A 17,089-nucleotide genomic window follows, 5' to 3' on the forward strand; every position below is an offset into this window, starting at 1 on the left:
GCTATACGGTGAAGTATCCCGGAGTATGGAGTAATCGGTTCTGACTTCCCCTGCGTACGTGGCCTCGTAACTAGTTTCTGCTTTGGAATTGAGGTAAACTCGATATCTACTGTGTATAGTGCCCCTTAGTTAGTGTCCATATCCTCAAATGAGAAACAAGCCACGCCTAAACCCTGGAAGGTATTCCCGCTCGTTATAGCGCTCACCTCCAGAGTACAGAAACAGTACTCCATACGTTTGAATTATAGATACTCAAAAAGGTATCGAAACTGCCTATCACCTGCCATATTACTACTCCGTATTTTGAGTTCTGAAGATTCGCCACCGTATCTCGCATGGAACAGTTTGCTCTTTCTGGAAACCTTCCATGCTCCATGCTTGATAATGCGCTTCCTATCGCCCTGATTGGCTGTAGGTGGTTTCTATCGGGGTCCGCGGGTTCAGAATCAGATACTTGCCTACTACATTACCTGCCTAGTGCTATCTAAGGTATCGTCCTGTGAACATTGGTGCCTAGCCAGGGTATCCGAGGATGTCCGATGGTTCCGGGTCAGGGTCCGGGTCCGGGTCTGGGGCCTGTGACTGGGGTATCTCAGTTTGGGAGGTCAATATGTAACTGTTAGTTAGTTAGTTAGTTAGTTACCCAGTTTGGTAGGTTATCTATGAAGTCTGGAGAATGGAGGATGGAGTAGGTATGTACGGAGTATGTATCATGCGATTGAGACATGGGAGTTTCTACCTGTTTGAGGCTAGCTGTGGCTACCCTCACTTCGTATTCTGTATGCGGAGAAGAATACTATGCACGGTTACGTAGTAACCTCGTGTCTGTGGCCTTGGTCGGTTTTAGTAGTTATTTAGATAGCCTGGGTGTACGGGGGTTTTTGTTAGGTATGGTATGGATAGATGAATCTCTTCATCTCGTGACTGGTTAGGGTTCAGTAAGTTCTTTAGGATTAGTTACTCTTTTTTTTCCCAATTCCTCAAGAGGATACTTTCTTCGATATGAGTGACTCGGTGCGGATTAGATCAATGCTACTGGGGTACGGTATAACTGTATCTGGGTTATCTTTCCCCCTCTCTGTGTGTGTGTCTTCCTTTAGGCTATCTTAGATATCTTCGACTCTGTGACCATGGCGGGATAGAGGAAATTACTAGATACTATCTGCATATAAAACTCATAATCAGTATTAGCTTTGATACTCGTCACTCAGCCTACAGTTCAATTAGCAAATCAGACGGACAGGAATAGAATAGGTTTCTTATCTGTTCAACGTAAAAGCAAGGTAGTTCCGAGTTATAATGCTGTTATCGTAGCATTCCCAATTTATCTGTGTTTTTGGACATCGGGACAGATCTTTAACATTACTTCTGCTTTTCTTTTAACCGGTCAGTCCTGAGGTAGTGAAAAATGTATACAGCATACTGGGATACGAGATTCTGATTGTTGCGATACGACTACGCAAAACTACAGAAGCTGAATTTGGACTAACCTCAAAGCCTAGTTCTACTTGTACATGCTTATCTATCCCGATGATCACCCTCTCCATTCAACAAACTCTAGTCACTTCATACTTGGGCTGGGGAAACCATCTCAGATCGTCAAGGGTGGTTATGCCGTTTACGGTTAAATTGTCCTGCGAGATGATTACTACTGGATAAGAGTCTGTAATGCGAGCACTGTGAATTACTCTATAGTATTCCTTACTGCCTTCTACCTAATACAACACATGTAATTCAATCACTTGATGTCCGGCCATTTCCGATGTACAAACACTACTATCGAAACCAGACTGACTATCTTGCTGGGCTAGGTGTCAAAACCGAAAGTAAGCAGCCTTCCTAAAGGACATTCCAAGCGTGCGCAAGGAAACCTCCAATTCACGAACAATTCGAAATGCTTCCGAAACAAGACCTCTATTCATACAACTCCTAAGTGGTTTTGGAACCGCTGCAAAAGGCAAAAAGTCCGATTTATAAACGTTTCTACGTTCTTACAAGCTCTAACGGACAGGCGTCCAGATACTAGATTCCAGCTTTCATTAATGAAGCGCCTGTGTGGCTATTCACTTCAACAAAGAGGATATATCAGGCCAATAGAGCTTGATTGACTGATTTTGACTGACGATTGACTGAGACGCCCCAGGCATTCGATATTGACGCTCGGTCGATGTGTTCTAGAAAGAAGGCATGGCGGACGAATTCTAGATTTATCGCATGAAAAAAGAATGTAGTGTTATCTCGATTTCGGCCCAAACACAAACTCTTCAAGCTCCGTATATGCCCTTTCAAGGCTATCGTCAACAATGACCTTATCGTAAGAGCCCGGAGAGTCGGCGAAATCAAGTTCGACTTGAGCCTGGGTGAGCCTTCTCTGTATGGCCTCCTCATTCTCAGTTCCGCGGCGCCCGAAGTGCTTCGAAGCTCGGCGGTCTAATAAAGACATATCGTGCATCGATGCTGGGATTTGCCTTCATCTGCTTGACGCCCTGCATCTCAATGTCCAACACTACAACCAAGCCTTTGCTAGCCTGGTCATCAATGGTCTGCTTGCTCGTGCCATAGTAGTTGCCACTAAAACATGCGTGCTCCACGAGAGCACCTTGGGAGCAGAGCGAGGAGAACTCAGAGGGTGAGACGAAGAAGTAAGCGACGCCCTCAACTTCGCCTGGTCGCGGTTTTCGCGTTGTATGGGATACGGTGAATCCAAATGTGCCAGGGTGTGTGTCAAATAGCTTTTGAATCAGTGTCCCTTTGCCGACGCCTGAAGGGCCGGAGATAACGATGGGTCGACAATCTTGAGGTGCTGCCAGAAAAGATGCTAATTTGAGCTCTGTTTGTACTATCCAGTTATATGCGACTTACAGACAGCCATTTTGGTCAGTTAGGGGATTCTCATGAATCAATGCCACGTCTTGTTCTCTAGGACAGATGTTGCGTGTGAAGGTAAGCACGCTACACACTCCCTTGCTACCTCGGAGCAAAGGTTTTCCCGGCTACGATCACATCACGTATCTCTAGATATTATCCTTTAGAAGATTCTTGTGGTCAATAAACAGCGTCTCTATTGACTAGGTTATATTATGTTAGGGGTCAGGGTTGGGATGAGGGTTGATGCTCGTGCGTAATTGACTGTATCTATTTGGCATTATCGGATCATTTTGAACTCTTGAGGGAGGGATCTTGAGTTACCAACTTCAACTAATATATTCGTCAGAGTTGTTTGAGATGATACATCTAGATATGTATCTCTTTACCACGAAGTGAGACATCTGCAGTTTTCCCTTCTTCCTGCCTCTCCCCCTTGCTCAATCTAGTTTTAAATAGTAGTAGAAAGGAAAGGCGGTTGATGTCAGTGGCATCCGAGGCAGTAGATACAGTACATGTACCTAAGTACGAATTGAGGGGGCTGCTATGAGCATACCGATCCTCTGCAGGGCGACCTCAGCCAACATCCAATTCGTACAATGTCGCACACAGTACATGAGATCTTTCATGTCCTTCCAAGTTGTCTGGGCTCGGTCTTTCTCTGAGTGCCGGGTACTGGACAGCATCCTAAATAAGAACTATAAGGCCCACTGCACAATATTCCGGTTTGTGGCTTAAGGAGCTTGTTCTTTTCTTTCGGTGGATTGGCCAAGTTAGGCGGCATTTTCTGGCTGGAATAGCACCTGAAATAGCTTCTGTCTTAGAATGTTATAGAATTCTATAGGTTCTAGAATTTATTGTCCGAGGTGTCACCTCCAAACACTGACATGGAGTTTTCGAAATGCCCCTTAGATGCTGCTATATTTACGCTGACTATCTCCTCAAATGCAGCAGCCACCAAATAGTATATGCGATTGTCTCATCGTTTATCTTTCAATGGCCTTTGTTGGGTTGTGCCGGGTCGACTCAGGGGCCGTCCGAGCTCTGGATATATATAGATTCGTAGGGGTCGAACCCTGTTTTCGGGTCTACGGAGCGTTTCCTACACCAATATTATCGATAATACTCTTCACGTAGCACTTGCAGGAGCCAGACAATTCAGCCTTACTATGTCGATTTGTGGACCCCAATAGGCTGATGCTACTCTCCGTAGGGAGTAAGCAACGGCCATACCATTTAGGGGCCAAAAGGCGAAATCCCTAACCCCCAATCTGACTGTACCAAACGAGTTGGCAGGAGAAGTGATAAGACAGAATTGAGTACGGTGTAGGGTGCACTCCGTAAAGTGAAAATCTATGATCGATCCCTACACCTCGGCCAATGGAGGGCGGCCCCAGGCCAACAACGTCATGTGTTCCGCCTTAATTTGCCTCTCCAAGTCTCAAGTCTCACCACAACTCTCCATCACTACACTTTCCGTTTCATCTCTTCCCGTCAGCATTGAAATAGAATCTATCGGGCAGATCCGTTGATAAATCTCGAATCTCAAAACATTTCTCGGTCCTCCTATTTAATTCTAAAGTCCTGTGCTGGTCACGTTGAAGCCTTGGCAGAGTTTGCGGTGGCTGGAGGTCCACAGTTCGACCGGCAATTCTGAAACAACAGTCTGCTTTTTGGTGATCGCTTGGGAGCAGAACTGGTTAGGCTGGGCTACGAGGCGAGGTGCCTTGTGGGAGTCATCCGGCAGAAACCAGACGAACAGATGAGATAGACAGTTTCTTTGATGACTTTATTCAGCCTTTCTGATCCTTTGCATTCACCTCCTTTCGATGATCTCACTGTGTCCACCGATTGGATCTCCTAAGGCCATCAATGATCAGCCTGCATAATGTCACCGTTTCAGTCTGCGTTCCACGCTTTTGCGACCGAGCAACACGCGCTAACACCGCCAGGCATCATGCATTGGACAGACTTTGTTAGTGGCGCCACTAGTCAGGAACAACCCGATGTTTGGGTCTTTTTTCTGCCCTGACTTGTTTATTTTTATTTCCTCCCCCTCCAATCTGACTCAAGACGGCCCCGACACCGTACAGCAGGCAATGATTCGGCGATGTTCTGTCTCAACTTTCCCACTTCGGTCGGGTTGACCTTTGAATCTGGCTCCCCTATAGGATGGATGCTCCGGACATGATGCCCCGAGTGTTTGCGCTCGGGGGACTCCTGACGAACTGCTGCCTTTTTCCAGACACCCCCTTGGAGATCAGTAATATAAAAAGAATGGGACAGAGTGGAGGGCCCCATAACACCGCCGAAGGCGCAGCATCCCTTGGCCGACCTTGGGAAATGAGGACACTCACTGGATAACTCCTTCGCCGTCGCACGAGATCTCCGGGAAAACCGTTAATGTTTCCTATTGATTATTCCACGATCTTACAGGGATTATTCCAGCCAGATGATAGGGAGACGAGGGATCGCAAATCAACCCCCGCGCATATAGTTTTTAGTGGCGCCCGCCAACCGGGACTCCAAGACCCAAGTCTCCAACTACGGACTGGAGACTGGAGTACGGATAGAACCCACGGAATACGCTGTTACGGATCCTGCCAGCAGCATGATCATAATATGGAGTATGGACCGCTCCGTCCCCATCGTCAATTAATTAAATCGATGGGGAACCGATCCCGTCTTGCAAGGTTCGACAAGAAATCACAAGAAAAGCCTTTCCCCATAGAGAACGAATTAGGTTCGGGTCTATCCAGTTGGTTTGGGAGTTTTGTAGGAAAGAGAGGAGAACCAGAGGGCCTTTCTAGCGAGGCAGAACGATTTAGTTTAAGGGCCCAAGATTAAGAAAGGGGAACAAAGAGAGAGAAAAAAAAAAAAGGAGTGAGCCAATGACGCATTTAATTGCCATTGGCCACTAGGCCATTCTTTGGCGCCTGCTGCCCTCATTCCCAAGTGAACAGACCATCTTGAGAGGCGACTTGGCTCCTCTTTTCCTTAATATCGCTTGTCTACCGTCCTTTTCTCCCTCTCCTCCTTCCCTTCTCCCATTCCACACCCTATTAGGCGACGTTGACGTCCTTTCCACTCATTTGATTGTTTGTTTATATTAGGGGATTGAATCCGTGAATCCATTCCCTTCTTCCCACCGTCTTTCGTTTTCTCGCTCCTTTCTTTTGGCCCCCCTGTCGTTCCTTTTTCAGTCTCTCGTTAACACAACCTGTTTTTATTTTTGTCGAGTTCCGTTCAAGGTACCTATCTGTCTCTCATTTATCTCTCTCCCTGACAATCTGACCAAGCTGTGGTTGTCTAACTAGGAAATAGTCTGAACAAAACCCCTGGATTCTCGACAAGCGATCGAAGTTATTGATCGGCGGACACCACTACGACAATCTTAGATCATTTGAGAAAGGTATGTTTAGTCTTTATATGTTCCGAAAATATTTCGCTCCCAGTATGCCTTGTTTCTTCATGTTTTCCCTGAGCCTAGAACGCCCTCGTGTGAATTCGAGTGGCAATTGCAGAATGATAATGCAAGGGAATACTTCATCCCTTGCCTCCCCAAAAGTCAGCCACGACCGCGAAATATGCAGGATCTCAAGAGATCGGGACTCCTGAATGCCTGTCCTTTCTCCCTCATGCATGAAACCTTCTTTAGGCGCGCCTGCATCTTGCTTTGTCATTTTTTTTATTTATTGACATTGTTGATGTTGTGGTCTTATACTATGCCACTCCCCGCCATTGCACCTTCATACTACTGCGTAGTAGCGCCAAACACCCCCACCACACCCAAACGCCATCATCTCGCATTCTGTACACTTTCTTTCGATTAAAGCTTGTGTGGCGTTTTGCGCAATTCTTACTTATCGCTTCTGGGGACGTTGTAGTTGATCTCGCCCTTCAGCTTCGCTCTTTTGGAACTCAACCTCGTCGCTCATTTGCCGTTGATACTTGGTCGCCAACATGACTCGAACGATGCGACTTGATGTCGGACTGGTGACCTGCTTGGCCGCCTTGTCCAGCGTCGCGGATGCCTTCTGGCGACTTCCTTGCCGAGGACGAAGTGGTCTGGCTCGGATGGATCCATTGATGGACCCCGGAGAGCCGTCGAACCACGTCCATGCGGTCCATGGCGCAAGCGGTTAGTGACCTTGCGCGTGTTTACGTGTGCCAATTCTAAACCCGTCTCGATAGCCTTTTCGATGTCCGTCAGCGAAAGCAGCCTCAAAGAATCGAGCTGCACCTCTTGCGCAGTTACCCAGGACAAGTCGGCCTACTGGGCTCCCGCGCTGTACTTCCAGCACGAGAATGGTGATACTGAAATTGTGGAGCAAGTGGGAGGCATGCTTGCGTGAGTACATCTGATGCTAGGACTCTGCTCGACATGCTAACCAAACGGCGATTTGATAGATACTACCTGCTTTACGGAGAGAGAGTCGAGGCATTCCCTGAAAACTTCCGCATGGTTGCCGGTGATCCCTACCTGCGCAACTTCCCCTGGCCGATTCCCGACCCCCCGAAATCCGAATGGACCGGCAAACAGGCTTCCCAGGATGCCCTCCGCCAGAAGGCTCTTGGATTCAACTGCCTGAACTACGCCAAGGACGCGGAGCCATCGCTCGGCCGTCACTACCTGCCCGACAAGTCTTACCTGGACGAGCACTGTACCGATGGTGTTCGTTTCGAAATCATGTTCCCGTCGTGCTGGAACGGAAAGGACAGCGATTCTGACGACCACAAGTCGCACGTCGCCTACCCCTCGCTGGTTATGGACGGAACTTGCCCCGAGGGCTATGAGACCCGCGTTGTCTCTCTCTTCTTCGAAACGATCTGGAACACCTACGCCTTCAAGGACAAGAAGGGCAGGTTCGTGCTGTCCAACGCCGACCCCACTGGCTACGGATATCACGCCGATTTCATCCACGGCTGGGACTCCGGTGTCCTCGAGCAGGCCGTGAAGCGATGCACCAACCCCTCTGGCCAGATCCAGGACTGCGATGTCTTCGACATCCAGAGTGAGAGCGACCAGCAGAAGTGTAAATTCGAGGTGCCCGATGTGCTGAAGGATGAGGCTGTCCTCGAGTACAAGGGCAGTCTCCCCGACGGTCTCATGGTGGCGGATGGACCTGCCTATGCGAATCCCTTCTCCTACGTCTCCGGACACGCCTCCGCTACCTCGACTGCCAAATCATCTACTGCGGCTGCTACCTCGGCTGCCCAATCCTCCACCTGGACCGCCACCCCCACTACGTCCTATATCAAGGGTGTCGTTACTGAAGCCGTCATTTACGTCGAGCGAGAAGTCTTCCTTTACATCGACGAACAGGGTAACCCTCTCGAAACATCCACTGGTCCTCCGGAGACCCTTTCCACCGTCACCGAGACCAACACCCAAGTCGTCTCCACCGTCGTTACTACGCCGACTGCGCCTCCTTCGAAGCGCGACAGCCATGTTCACGCGCACAAGCGTCACCAGCATGGTCGCCACGGTCACTAAGCGTGATGATTTCGACAGATACGCTGTCAATATCTCTCGGTGTCTAAGCTTTCCCGCTCCAGTTCCATTACTTTCTTACTTTTTTTATTCTGGTGCTGAGCTTTCATACCGACTTGGTTCGTGGATTTGATTCGATTCTCAGGATATTTTTTGTCTCAACTTTCTGGATTCTTCTTCCCCTTCCTTCACCTGTCAATGTCTTTATTTCCATTTTTCTTTGGATGTACATGCTACTCTCGGTCTGATCTGGTCTGGTCAGCTTGTCCTTGAGGGAACAAGTGAAGCTATGACAAGTCTTGTGATATTCTTTTTTTTTTTCATCTTCTCTCGACGAGAATCAAGACGGATCTTTGTTAGACATAGCAAATGAACTCGTGCTGGAGAGATCTAGTTCGATCATGCTTCCCTTTTTACATTTACAGTCTTGTTTGCACTTTCGTGCTTAGTGCAGTGCTTGTGTCTGAGACATGATTTACGACTTTCGGTCAATATAGATTTGGTTTTCTTTTTTTTTTTTCACTTACTTCACTTTTACCCTAACGTAGACTTGTTACTTTTACATCTACATCTTACATCGTTGTCGAATTGATCATCTTCACCTGCATCCTGATATATGATTGATTCAAACTTGACATCCGGGTGAAGCTGGGTATGATTGGGTTTAAACTGGATATAGTTCGTCGAGTAGTAAAGAAGGGTCCCTCACTCTCCCATATACTATATATAATACTTGTTCCTTCTCAATTACCACTATCTACCAACATGTTTGAAAACAAGAGGGCGGTGGGACTTGTACATATAGCCTCTGGCCAGAAATTTCTGAATTGCAGTGCTTTTTCTAGAGTCAGCTGTCGTGGGTTGTTCATACAGTACTAAACACTATATCCAAACCCAACACGCCCAACCTATCAATTCAATCAATCAGTCCTGATGAACTAGCATGCAGCAGCACAGCACCATCTCAGAGATCGAGTATTGTCTGATGCATACGGTGTTTATCTGTTGGTCTGTCTGATCTAACTAACTACTTCCACTTCTACAGCCAAAAAGGATATACAATAACTGCAAGATCGTAAGGATAACACAAAAAATTGACCAAAACCCCGAAATAGTATAAGCAAATCCAAAAGTCTAATTCTTCGGCGGAGGAGGAGATATCCACTCCCCATCTTCTAACCAAACTCCAGCACCGCTATATATGCCCGCATCCGCGCCCCTCAAAAAGGCGAATCGGAAAAAGAGGTCTTCGGGCTTCTGGTCCTCTGTAGCTTCGCTCTCTGCTTCTATGGACATCGAGTCTATCAAGTCGGGTTCGTCGTCGCTCTCGATCATCGGACTGTGTCGGAGTTCGAGTCCGTTGTGGCCGTGTCGGTGCCAGGTGAATTCGCCGTACTTGTCCTCGTCCAGGTATCCGCGCCAGCGTTCCACATCGTTGACTAAGACAGACACGCCGTCCACGCCTAGGTCGGCCATGCGTTCGCGCTCCCACAGGAAGAAGGTGATGTTGCCATTGCCATGATAGATTTCGTCAGAGTCCCTACCCGGCAGGGAAACCTCCACGGTTTTGTTCGAAATGTTTGGGTAGGTGCCTCCCCACCAGCCGTGAGATCCGCCGGGGCCTGGGGCCTGTTCGCCCAGAGAGGCCGGTGTCTCGATGATGGAGGCAAATCCCCACCGGGCGACACCGTTGATGAAAAGACCGAGGAGCAGCCCTTGATAGATCAGCGACGGGCGTGTCGGGATGGCGGTTCCGGGCATGAGAAGGATAGCAAGAATATAATGATGGATGCGCAGGCGCAGACCGGGCAACGGGAGCAGGATCAGGAGAATCAAGCCCATGGTGCAATATATCTTTAGATAATGCGGCATCAAACCACCTTGGCGAATCTTCCAGGCTTGGCTGAGAATGATGGTAATAACCGTTGGTATCACCAGGGCCAGGGCCAGCTTCGCCCCCGGCTGTTTCTGGATGTCATAAGGCGTGAGACGTTCAAGAGGAATCAACCTGGCGAAAGTGTAGTTGTTCAAGGCGCCGATGAATACGGGAGGCAGGTAGAGGAACGCCCTCGTCATCTGGTACACCGGTTCGGAGAGCGGAGTAAGCAGGGGACGGGCACAATATTTGAATAGAACGTAGGCCACGAATGATGCCGGCAACAGTCGCGAAAGGAGGCTGGAGACGAGATCGGCGAATTGGGGGTACGACGGCGGGTCAGACACCAATCCCACCTGACAAAAGACCATGGCGAACGTGCTGAAGAATAATACGGGCGGGGAGGTGCAGAAGAGCCACAGGACAGCCAGCGACCCGATGGTGATGCCAAGCAAAGGCCACCGCGGGTCCTTGGGGCAAGTCTCCTGCGATGAGGACAGCGACGCAAAGCTGAATGATTTGGGGAACGTCGAGGGAAATCCGACCGACTGGATGCCGTTGCGCTTCGACGCAGGGTATGAGTGCGCCGCGCCCTCCAGCTGCACCACGCCGCAACCCCCCACAGTATTGGTGATGACGCCCGCATGGATGGCCGCCTGACAGACGAAGCTGTCGGCGCGGTAGATGGGGGTCTCGTCGAAATCGGGTTGCGGGCCACCAACTACAAGACCGCGGTAACTATAGGTCTGGTTGCCGACGGTATGGGGTTCCGACAGCTTGGCGTCCCGGCAGTTCGCGGGACAGCGGAAAGGAAGCGTCGATGCCGAAAATGGGCGGCAATCATTTCCATTCAGTCCGCATTCATTTCCGTAGTCCCTGTCATTGAGTCCGAGTTAGAGAAAATAAGAAAGAGGGACCGGCCTGAAGAAAATGCGGGTGCCTACCAAAGACTTGTCGAACACGAAAGGGTCTGGGGACGCCCATAGCCTTCTATATAACCGGCCGAGCGGGCATGCAAGAGGACGATAGTCCAGGGCAGGAACCAGACAAAATATAGCAAGAAAAGCAAGGCGATCTTGTGATTCCGCTTGGGGAAGAACCGTTCCAGGTACCGGACCGGGAGTTCTTGGATACGAGGGAACAAAGGCTTCAACAGAAGGTCATGGGGCGGGTCGGGGCCCTTCACCCAGGTCGCCGTGGCCCACGCAATCTTTCGAATAGGCAGAGGGACCCAGCTCCAGTGAAAGGATTTGGACGATTCCCGTAACCAGACGGGGAGGTAGGTGACGCCGGTCTCCTCATCTTGAGGCTGCAGGATATTGGGAGCGTCGGGATGATCGTCGTCGTCGTCTAGCAACGGGGCAACATAAACGCGGGTACCATCTTCGGTACCTTCACCAAGCATGCTGAAATTGATCACGGAATAGTTTGGGTAGGATCGGACCAGCGATAGACGAATGGAGAGGACGAAGAAACAAATGCGACCAAATAGGCAACGGGCGGGAGTGGGGGACGAACGGTGGGCAGGAAGAACAAGGCTAGAGTTCTAGACCGCAGGCGGGAATAAATGAATCAATCGATCAATCAATATCAATAAAGGGCGAGATCAAGGCCGAGTCCCTCACAGCCAGTGGAAGGACATAACCCGATAGCTATAACGATTGTTGAATCCAACGCACACCAGACGACACAATAAGAATAACTGGAGAGAGATGAGAAGGAAAAGAAGGGGAGCGGAAGAGAAGAAGCGCCGAAGAAGGCCGGAAGATCGCCAGGTCAGGCGGTGGCGGTGCATCTGAGTGGCTGCACAGAGTGGCGGTGGAGTGATTATGTTATCGTCTGCGGAGAGTCACGTGCTGACAGGTGACAGTGTAAGACTATGGAATATCACGAGGAAATTGCGTCCTCCGTACTCCGTTCACTCCGGGGAATCTCATGCGGAGAGGTCTGGATCGACAAGGTGACCCTATGGATCCCTTATCGACAGTCCTCAGTACGACTGCACATGTAGAAGAGTGCTCAGACTCTAGTGAATCCCTCGGATTTGTCGGATAAGACATCACATCCGCCATCGTCGACACAAATCCCGTCTTTCCCCTGCTGCGACCAGTCAGGATGGCCACCAAGAATCCAAGTGGAGCGCCCACCGGCGATGTTGTGCTTATCAAGCAAGATGGTTGCTGCTGATAACGCTGCCCTCTTATATGTGCCTGTGCCGTGTTATGTAGGATTAGGACTGGAGTGAATCTGAATGCTTTGTCTGATCACATTTACTCGTAAAGCCTGTTCATCTCCATTTTTCTTCATCTGTCGAGGTCGACAATTGCGTCATCACTCTTAGTATTGAGTAGTTGACTCTGCTTAGAAAGAAGAATCTCTCTTGCTTCCGCGATGGCTGCTCCGTTGGATTTGTCCCATCACTTTTCCTACGCAACCAAGAAGAGGGAGGCCAGTACCATCAAAGATCTATACAAATATTTCCTCATTCCGGGCATTGCCAACTTAGCCGGCGGTAGGTTTGATTATCACTCATTGATCTGATGGATGGGTGGAAAAATATGCCATACGTGATCCATACCTACCGGCCTGTCACTTGCTGATCTTCCCATTGTCGTTATCTCCAGGTCTTCCCAATGCTTCCTACTTCCCCTACGATACCATCGAAGCGTCCGTCGCTCGTCCGCAGCGCTTCCCGCCCTCAGAAGTAGATGCGACGAAGAAATCCGACGATGCGCGCTCATCCGCCCGGATGACAATCCCAAAAGAGAGCCCGACAGCCAATCTACAAAAGAAGATTGACATCACCACGGCGCTGCAATACGGAACCGTCGAGGGCCTGCCTCCCCTGGCCGAGTTTATCCGACAATTTACCCGCGAGCATCTGCATCCCAACGTGCCTTACGCCAACGGCCCCGATACCCTCCTGACCTGCGGATCCACCGATGGCTTCTCCAAGGCCGTCGAAGCGTTCACCAATATCTGGGATCCGGACCGCGACTGGCTCCCGCATCGCGAGGGCATTCTCTGCGAGGAGTTCGTGTACATGAACGCCGTGGCTACCGTCAAGCCGCGTGGTCTCAATGTGGCGCCGGTCGCGATCGACGCGCAGGGTATGCTGGCGCACGGTAGGGGGGGATTGGCCGACGTGCTCAGGAACTGGGATAATCGGAAAGGGCGCCGGCCGCATCTTCTATACACGATCACGTAAGTAAGCATTAGTGGGGGGAGTGCGGAACAATTGTAACGTGCTTTGTTGAGCGTTGTGACAATGAAGCCCACATGGCACGGCCAGCGACAGCTAACGGTTCTGCATGTTCTTGGCACTAGGATCGGCCAGAACCCAACGGGCGGTATTCTCTCCGTCGAACGACGAAAAGAAATCTATGCACTCTGCCAACAATATGATATCGTGATTATCGAAGACGATCCGTACTGGAACCTGCAGTATCCGTCTGCGAAGAGTCTCGCGGCGAAACACCGCGGCCTGTCGGTCGACCCGTCGCCGACGCGCAATTACAATGCCCACGGTCGGTCATCGGGATATCAATTCCTGGACTCTCTCGTCCCGTCGTATCTCTCCATCGACACGGACGGACGCGTCGTCCGCATCGACACTTTCTCCAAAACCATCGCGCCGGGATGTCGCTTGGGATGGATCACGGCGCAGCCGGCGATCATCGAACGGATCGCTCGTATCGCGGAGACGACAACGCAGCAGCCTTCTGGGTTCGTGCAGGCCATGGTGGCCGAGCTAATCTTGGGACAGCAGACCGATGAGACCGCCGCGAAGACCAAGAAGCAGGACGATCAGGGTTGGCGAATGGACGGCTGGGTGCGATGGCTGGAGGGACTGCGAGGAGGGTATGAGAAGCGCATGCAGGACATGTGCAGTGCGCTTGAAGAAGGCAAATACCTCATCCATGCGGGCGACGATGCGGGATCCGCGGGCGAAAGTACCTGGGAGGTGGTGGATAAGGTGCAGCTGTATGATTTTGTCTGGCCAGAGGGCGGCATGTTCGTGTGGATCAAGGCGGCCTTCGAAACGCATCCCTTGCATGGGAAGTACTCGGTCGAGAAGCTGTCTCGCGCATTCTGGGTGTTCTTGACGCAAGCTCCACATCTGTCTCTGCTGGCCCCTGGTAGCATGTTCTCTCCCTCGCAGCAGATCAAGGATCGATCCCATCCTTACTTCAGACTGTGTTTCTCGGCAGTTCCGGGCGAGGAGGTTCGGAGTATCACTGAGAGGTTGGTTGGTGGTTTCCGTGCATTCTGGCAGGTGAAGGACCTGGATGGTATTGACGTGGAAGGTGATGTATCAGATGTGCTTCAGTCCTTGCAGGTGGAGAACCTGGGGAATATGCTGGGTATGGGGTGTTAGTTAACATTTCTGGTTTAAGTGATTTGGCATCTATACCGTAATTGATTTTGTGCGTTAACAGCTTCGTTGAGTGATAAATAATGATGACCGGTCGCATCTTGAATATATATTCGGGTAACGTTTATCTTTCCCTGCGAAGAGATAGACAACATTGAGCACACACAACTTGGAAAGTAATATCCAAATCACTAAATGTTTAATCACTAAGAAATCCTGATACAAAATTAATCAATTGAAGAGGTAAACACTCTTTTTACAATGGAAATAGAAAAACTACTCCGGACCAGTGACTGACTCAGCAAACGAAGAAATGACATCGGCGGGGTTCTCTCCGATGCATTTCACCACCACAACATCAGACCTCGTCGCAAACAGCGCAGCCCCAAATGCCCAACGATGTCCTCCTCCCTCGACTCCCTACAGAACCCTGACCTGGCCGACGAAATCGAAGCCATCAATGCCATCTACGAGCCCGACACCGTGGTTGTGACCAGCACACCATCCAACACCACAACTACCACTACATCAACATCAGGATCAACATCAACAACATCTACACTCGATCTCGGCAGCTCCGGGGCCCCGACAAGCGCCCATTCTACGACCGCGAAACTACAAATACCCAATCATCCACATCTGTCGTTTATCCTCGGCTTCGATACCTCGTACCCCGACACCCCGCCTCGGATCTTAGGGACCGCGTCGACGGCGTCGCGCGGCGAGGGGAAACTAGCCGTCGATGTGCTGGAGGATATCGTTGGACGAAGCTACCAGCCCGGCGTGGTCTGTCTGTTTGATGTGATCAACGAGGCGGTGGAGGCTTTCCAGGAATTGAATATCGGGGGGAGCAGCAGCAACAACCAGAACAGTACCAACGATGGGGACAAGGGAAACGGATCAGTGACAGAATCCGATGAGACGACACCAGGCCTGAGACCCGAGGATATCGCGACTCTCTCGCTCCGCGATAGTTTCGGGATCGACAGTCCCCCCGACTGGATCCTGTCGGACGTGGTGACGGAGAAGAAATCAGTGTTCGTCGGACGAGTGGCGCGGGTGTCGACGCTTGAGCAGGCTCAAGCATACCTGGACTATTTGCTGGCGACGGAGAAGAAAGTAGCTGCTGCAACGCACAATATCAGTGCGTGGCGCATTCGGCAGCAGAAGGCTGTCGCCGGCGGTGCAGGCGGCAAAAGCGACTCTACAGAGATGATCGTGCAGGACTGCGATGATGACGGCGAGACGGCGGCCGGGGGTCGTCTGCTTCATCTCATGCAGTTGATGGACGTGTGGGATGTGGTGGTGGTGGTTACGCGATGGTACGGTGGAATCCACCTGGGGCCGGATCGATTCCGGATCATCAACGCCGTCGGGCGAGATGCTCTGATCAAAGGGGGGTTTGTCAAGGAGACGGGCGGAGGAGGTAATGACAAGGGGAAGAAGAAGGGAAAGAAATGATTGACAGATTTTGGTTATTTTCTTTTCTCCCGAACAGTCAAACGTGGATATCCGGGATTTGCTTCTGCCTCGCTCTGCCTTGCTCTGCATACCAACTGAACAGACAGACAGACCAAACCAGATCAAGACCTCCCCTTTCGCTTTCGCCCCTCGGCCCTCCGAGCTATGCAAGAACCAATCCTCCGGAGTGCCCGGTTGATGAACCTCAGATGGTACCTCGAAGGCAGCTAAAGATGGATGGATTGTCTTGGCAGAATGCTACACTGCGAGTTAGAGCGACCGGCCCCCAACACCAACCGACTTAACTCGTCCTTGTTACTGAATTTCTGAGAAAAGGGGTCGATACCGGGAGTCGCCGAGTGGCAGTGAATAACTGCCTGGAATTAGTATCCATTGAAGATGGAGACTTGGGTACCTAACTACGGAGTAGATAGGCAGGCCAATCGAAGTGCCCGGCTCGCTAGGTGTTGTACTCCGTAGAATACAAGATACCTAACTAGAATAAAGACGAGACAAGACGAGACAGATCTAGAACTCATGCCAAACCGTAGCATCAATACCACATTCCCATAGTAGAAGTAGGTGACATCGACCGCCAGTCCAGAATTAAGATCTACAAAACTGAATGATGCATCTTCTTGGCTTTTTCCCAGATATGTCGTACGGTCAGGCCAGTCCGCTGTCCACTGTCCACAAATCGACCAGTCAACAAAGAAAAAAGGGTGGGTAGTACAGAGTAGCATCGACATCCATGTATACACCATATGGAGCGGCAGAGCACCCACAGTAGGTACCTTGGTCCAGCCCATTAAGTACCTTACTGTAGGCGAAAGAAAAAGTTACGTACGATGTAGCATAGACTTTTCTAGTTCTCCACTACCTAATTTCAGACTATAGTGCTATGTCCATTGCCTGACTGGATTTTAATCAAGGATACGAGATATAATCTCCCATAACATCCAATATCTAATTTACAATTGTGTAGAAGCATCTAGAAGCTCTTAGGTAGCTATCTCAT

The 17,089-nt window shown here is 50.3% G+C and overlaps 7 protein-coding genes across 7 annotated transcripts; 5 read left to right on the forward strand and 2 right to left on the reverse strand.

Annotated features, from left to right (window-relative positions):
• Positions 1 to 2,390: 2,390 nt before the first annotated feature.
• On the reverse strand, positions 2,391 to 2,872 carry LDX57_012165 (guanylate kinase; the record flags this gene model as incomplete). Its single annotated transcript, XM_046093901.1, has 2 exons — positions 2,391 to 2,803; positions 2,863 to 2,872. The coding sequence occupies 2 exons, from the start codon at positions 2,870 to 2,872 to the stop codon at positions 2,391 to 2,393; spliced, it is 423 nt and encodes a 140-aa protein (XP_045949880.1).
• Positions 2,873 to 6,828: 3,956 nt separating this feature from the next.
• LDX57_012166 (uncharacterized protein) lies at positions 6,829 to 7,220 on the forward strand (the record flags this gene model as incomplete). Its single annotated transcript, XM_046093902.1, has 2 exons — positions 6,829 to 7,006; positions 7,060 to 7,220. 2 exons carry the CDS (start codon positions 6,829 to 6,831, stop codon positions 7,218 to 7,220), a joined length of 339 nt encoding a protein of 112 aa, XP_045949881.1.
• A 107-nt stretch (positions 7,221 to 7,327) lies between these two features.
• Positions 7,328 to 8,362, forward strand: LDX57_012167 (DUF1996 domain-containing protein; the record flags this gene model as incomplete). Its single annotated transcript, XM_046093903.1, has 1 exon — positions 7,328 to 8,362. One exon carries the CDS (start codon positions 7,328 to 7,330, stop codon positions 8,360 to 8,362), a length of 1,035 nt encoding a protein of 344 aa, XP_045949882.1.
• Positions 8,363 to 9,151: 789 nt separating this feature from the next.
• Positions 9,152 to 11,966, reverse strand: LDX57_012168 (LCCL domain-containing protein). Its single transcript, XM_046093904.1, has 2 exons — positions 11,180 to 11,966; positions 9,152 to 11,111 (listed from the first exon to the last, which is right to left on the reverse strand). The coding sequence occupies exons 1-2, from the start codon at positions 11,638 to 11,640 to the stop codon at positions 9,494 to 9,496; spliced, it is 2,079 nt and encodes a 692-aa protein (XP_045949883.1). The 5' UTR covers positions 11,641 to 11,966; the 3' UTR covers positions 9,152 to 9,493.
• Positions 11,967 to 12,984: 1,018 nt separating this feature from the next.
• On the forward strand, positions 12,985 to 13,443 carry LDX57_012169 (uncharacterized protein; the record flags this gene model as incomplete). The annotated part of the gene is made up of 1 exon (XM_046093905.1): positions 12,985 to 13,443. The coding sequence occupies one exon, from the start codon at positions 12,985 to 12,987 to the stop codon at positions 13,441 to 13,443; it is 459 nt and encodes a 152-aa protein (XP_045949884.1).
• A 60-nt stretch (positions 13,444 to 13,503) lies between these two features.
• On the forward strand, positions 13,504 to 14,613 carry LDX57_012170 (uncharacterized protein; the record flags this gene model as incomplete). The annotated part of the gene is made up of 1 exon (XM_046093906.1): positions 13,504 to 14,613. One exon carries the CDS (start codon positions 13,504 to 13,506, stop codon positions 14,611 to 14,613), a length of 1,110 nt encoding a protein of 369 aa, XP_045949885.1.
• A 396-nt stretch (positions 14,614 to 15,009) lies between these two features.
• Positions 15,010 to 16,071, forward strand: LDX57_012171 (IMPACT family protein; the record flags this gene model as incomplete). The annotated part of the gene is made up of 1 exon (XM_046093907.1): positions 15,010 to 16,071. The coding sequence occupies one exon, from the start codon at positions 15,010 to 15,012 to the stop codon at positions 16,069 to 16,071; it is 1,062 nt and encodes a 353-aa protein (XP_045949886.1).
• Between the last annotated feature and the right edge of the window lie 1,018 nt (positions 16,072 to 17,089).

The sequence above is a fragment of the Aspergillus melleus genome (assembly GCF_016097325.1).
Source record: "Aspergillus melleus strain CBS 546.65 chromosome Unknown contig8, whole genome shotgun sequence".
NCBI lineage: Eukaryota > Fungi > Ascomycota > Eurotiomycetes > Eurotiales > Aspergillaceae > Aspergillus > Aspergillus melleus.

Bases quoted from the DNA above. Each gene is read 5' to 3' on its own strand.
- LDX57_012168 (XM_046093904.1), bottom strand. From the start codon at position 11,640: ATGCTTGGTGAAGGTACCGAAGATGGTACCCGCGTTTATGTTGCCCCG. The intron at 11,112-11,179 runs GTAGGCACCCGC...ACTCAATGACAG, and splicing joins TCGTGTTCGACAAGTCTTTG to GGACTACGGAAATGAATGCG.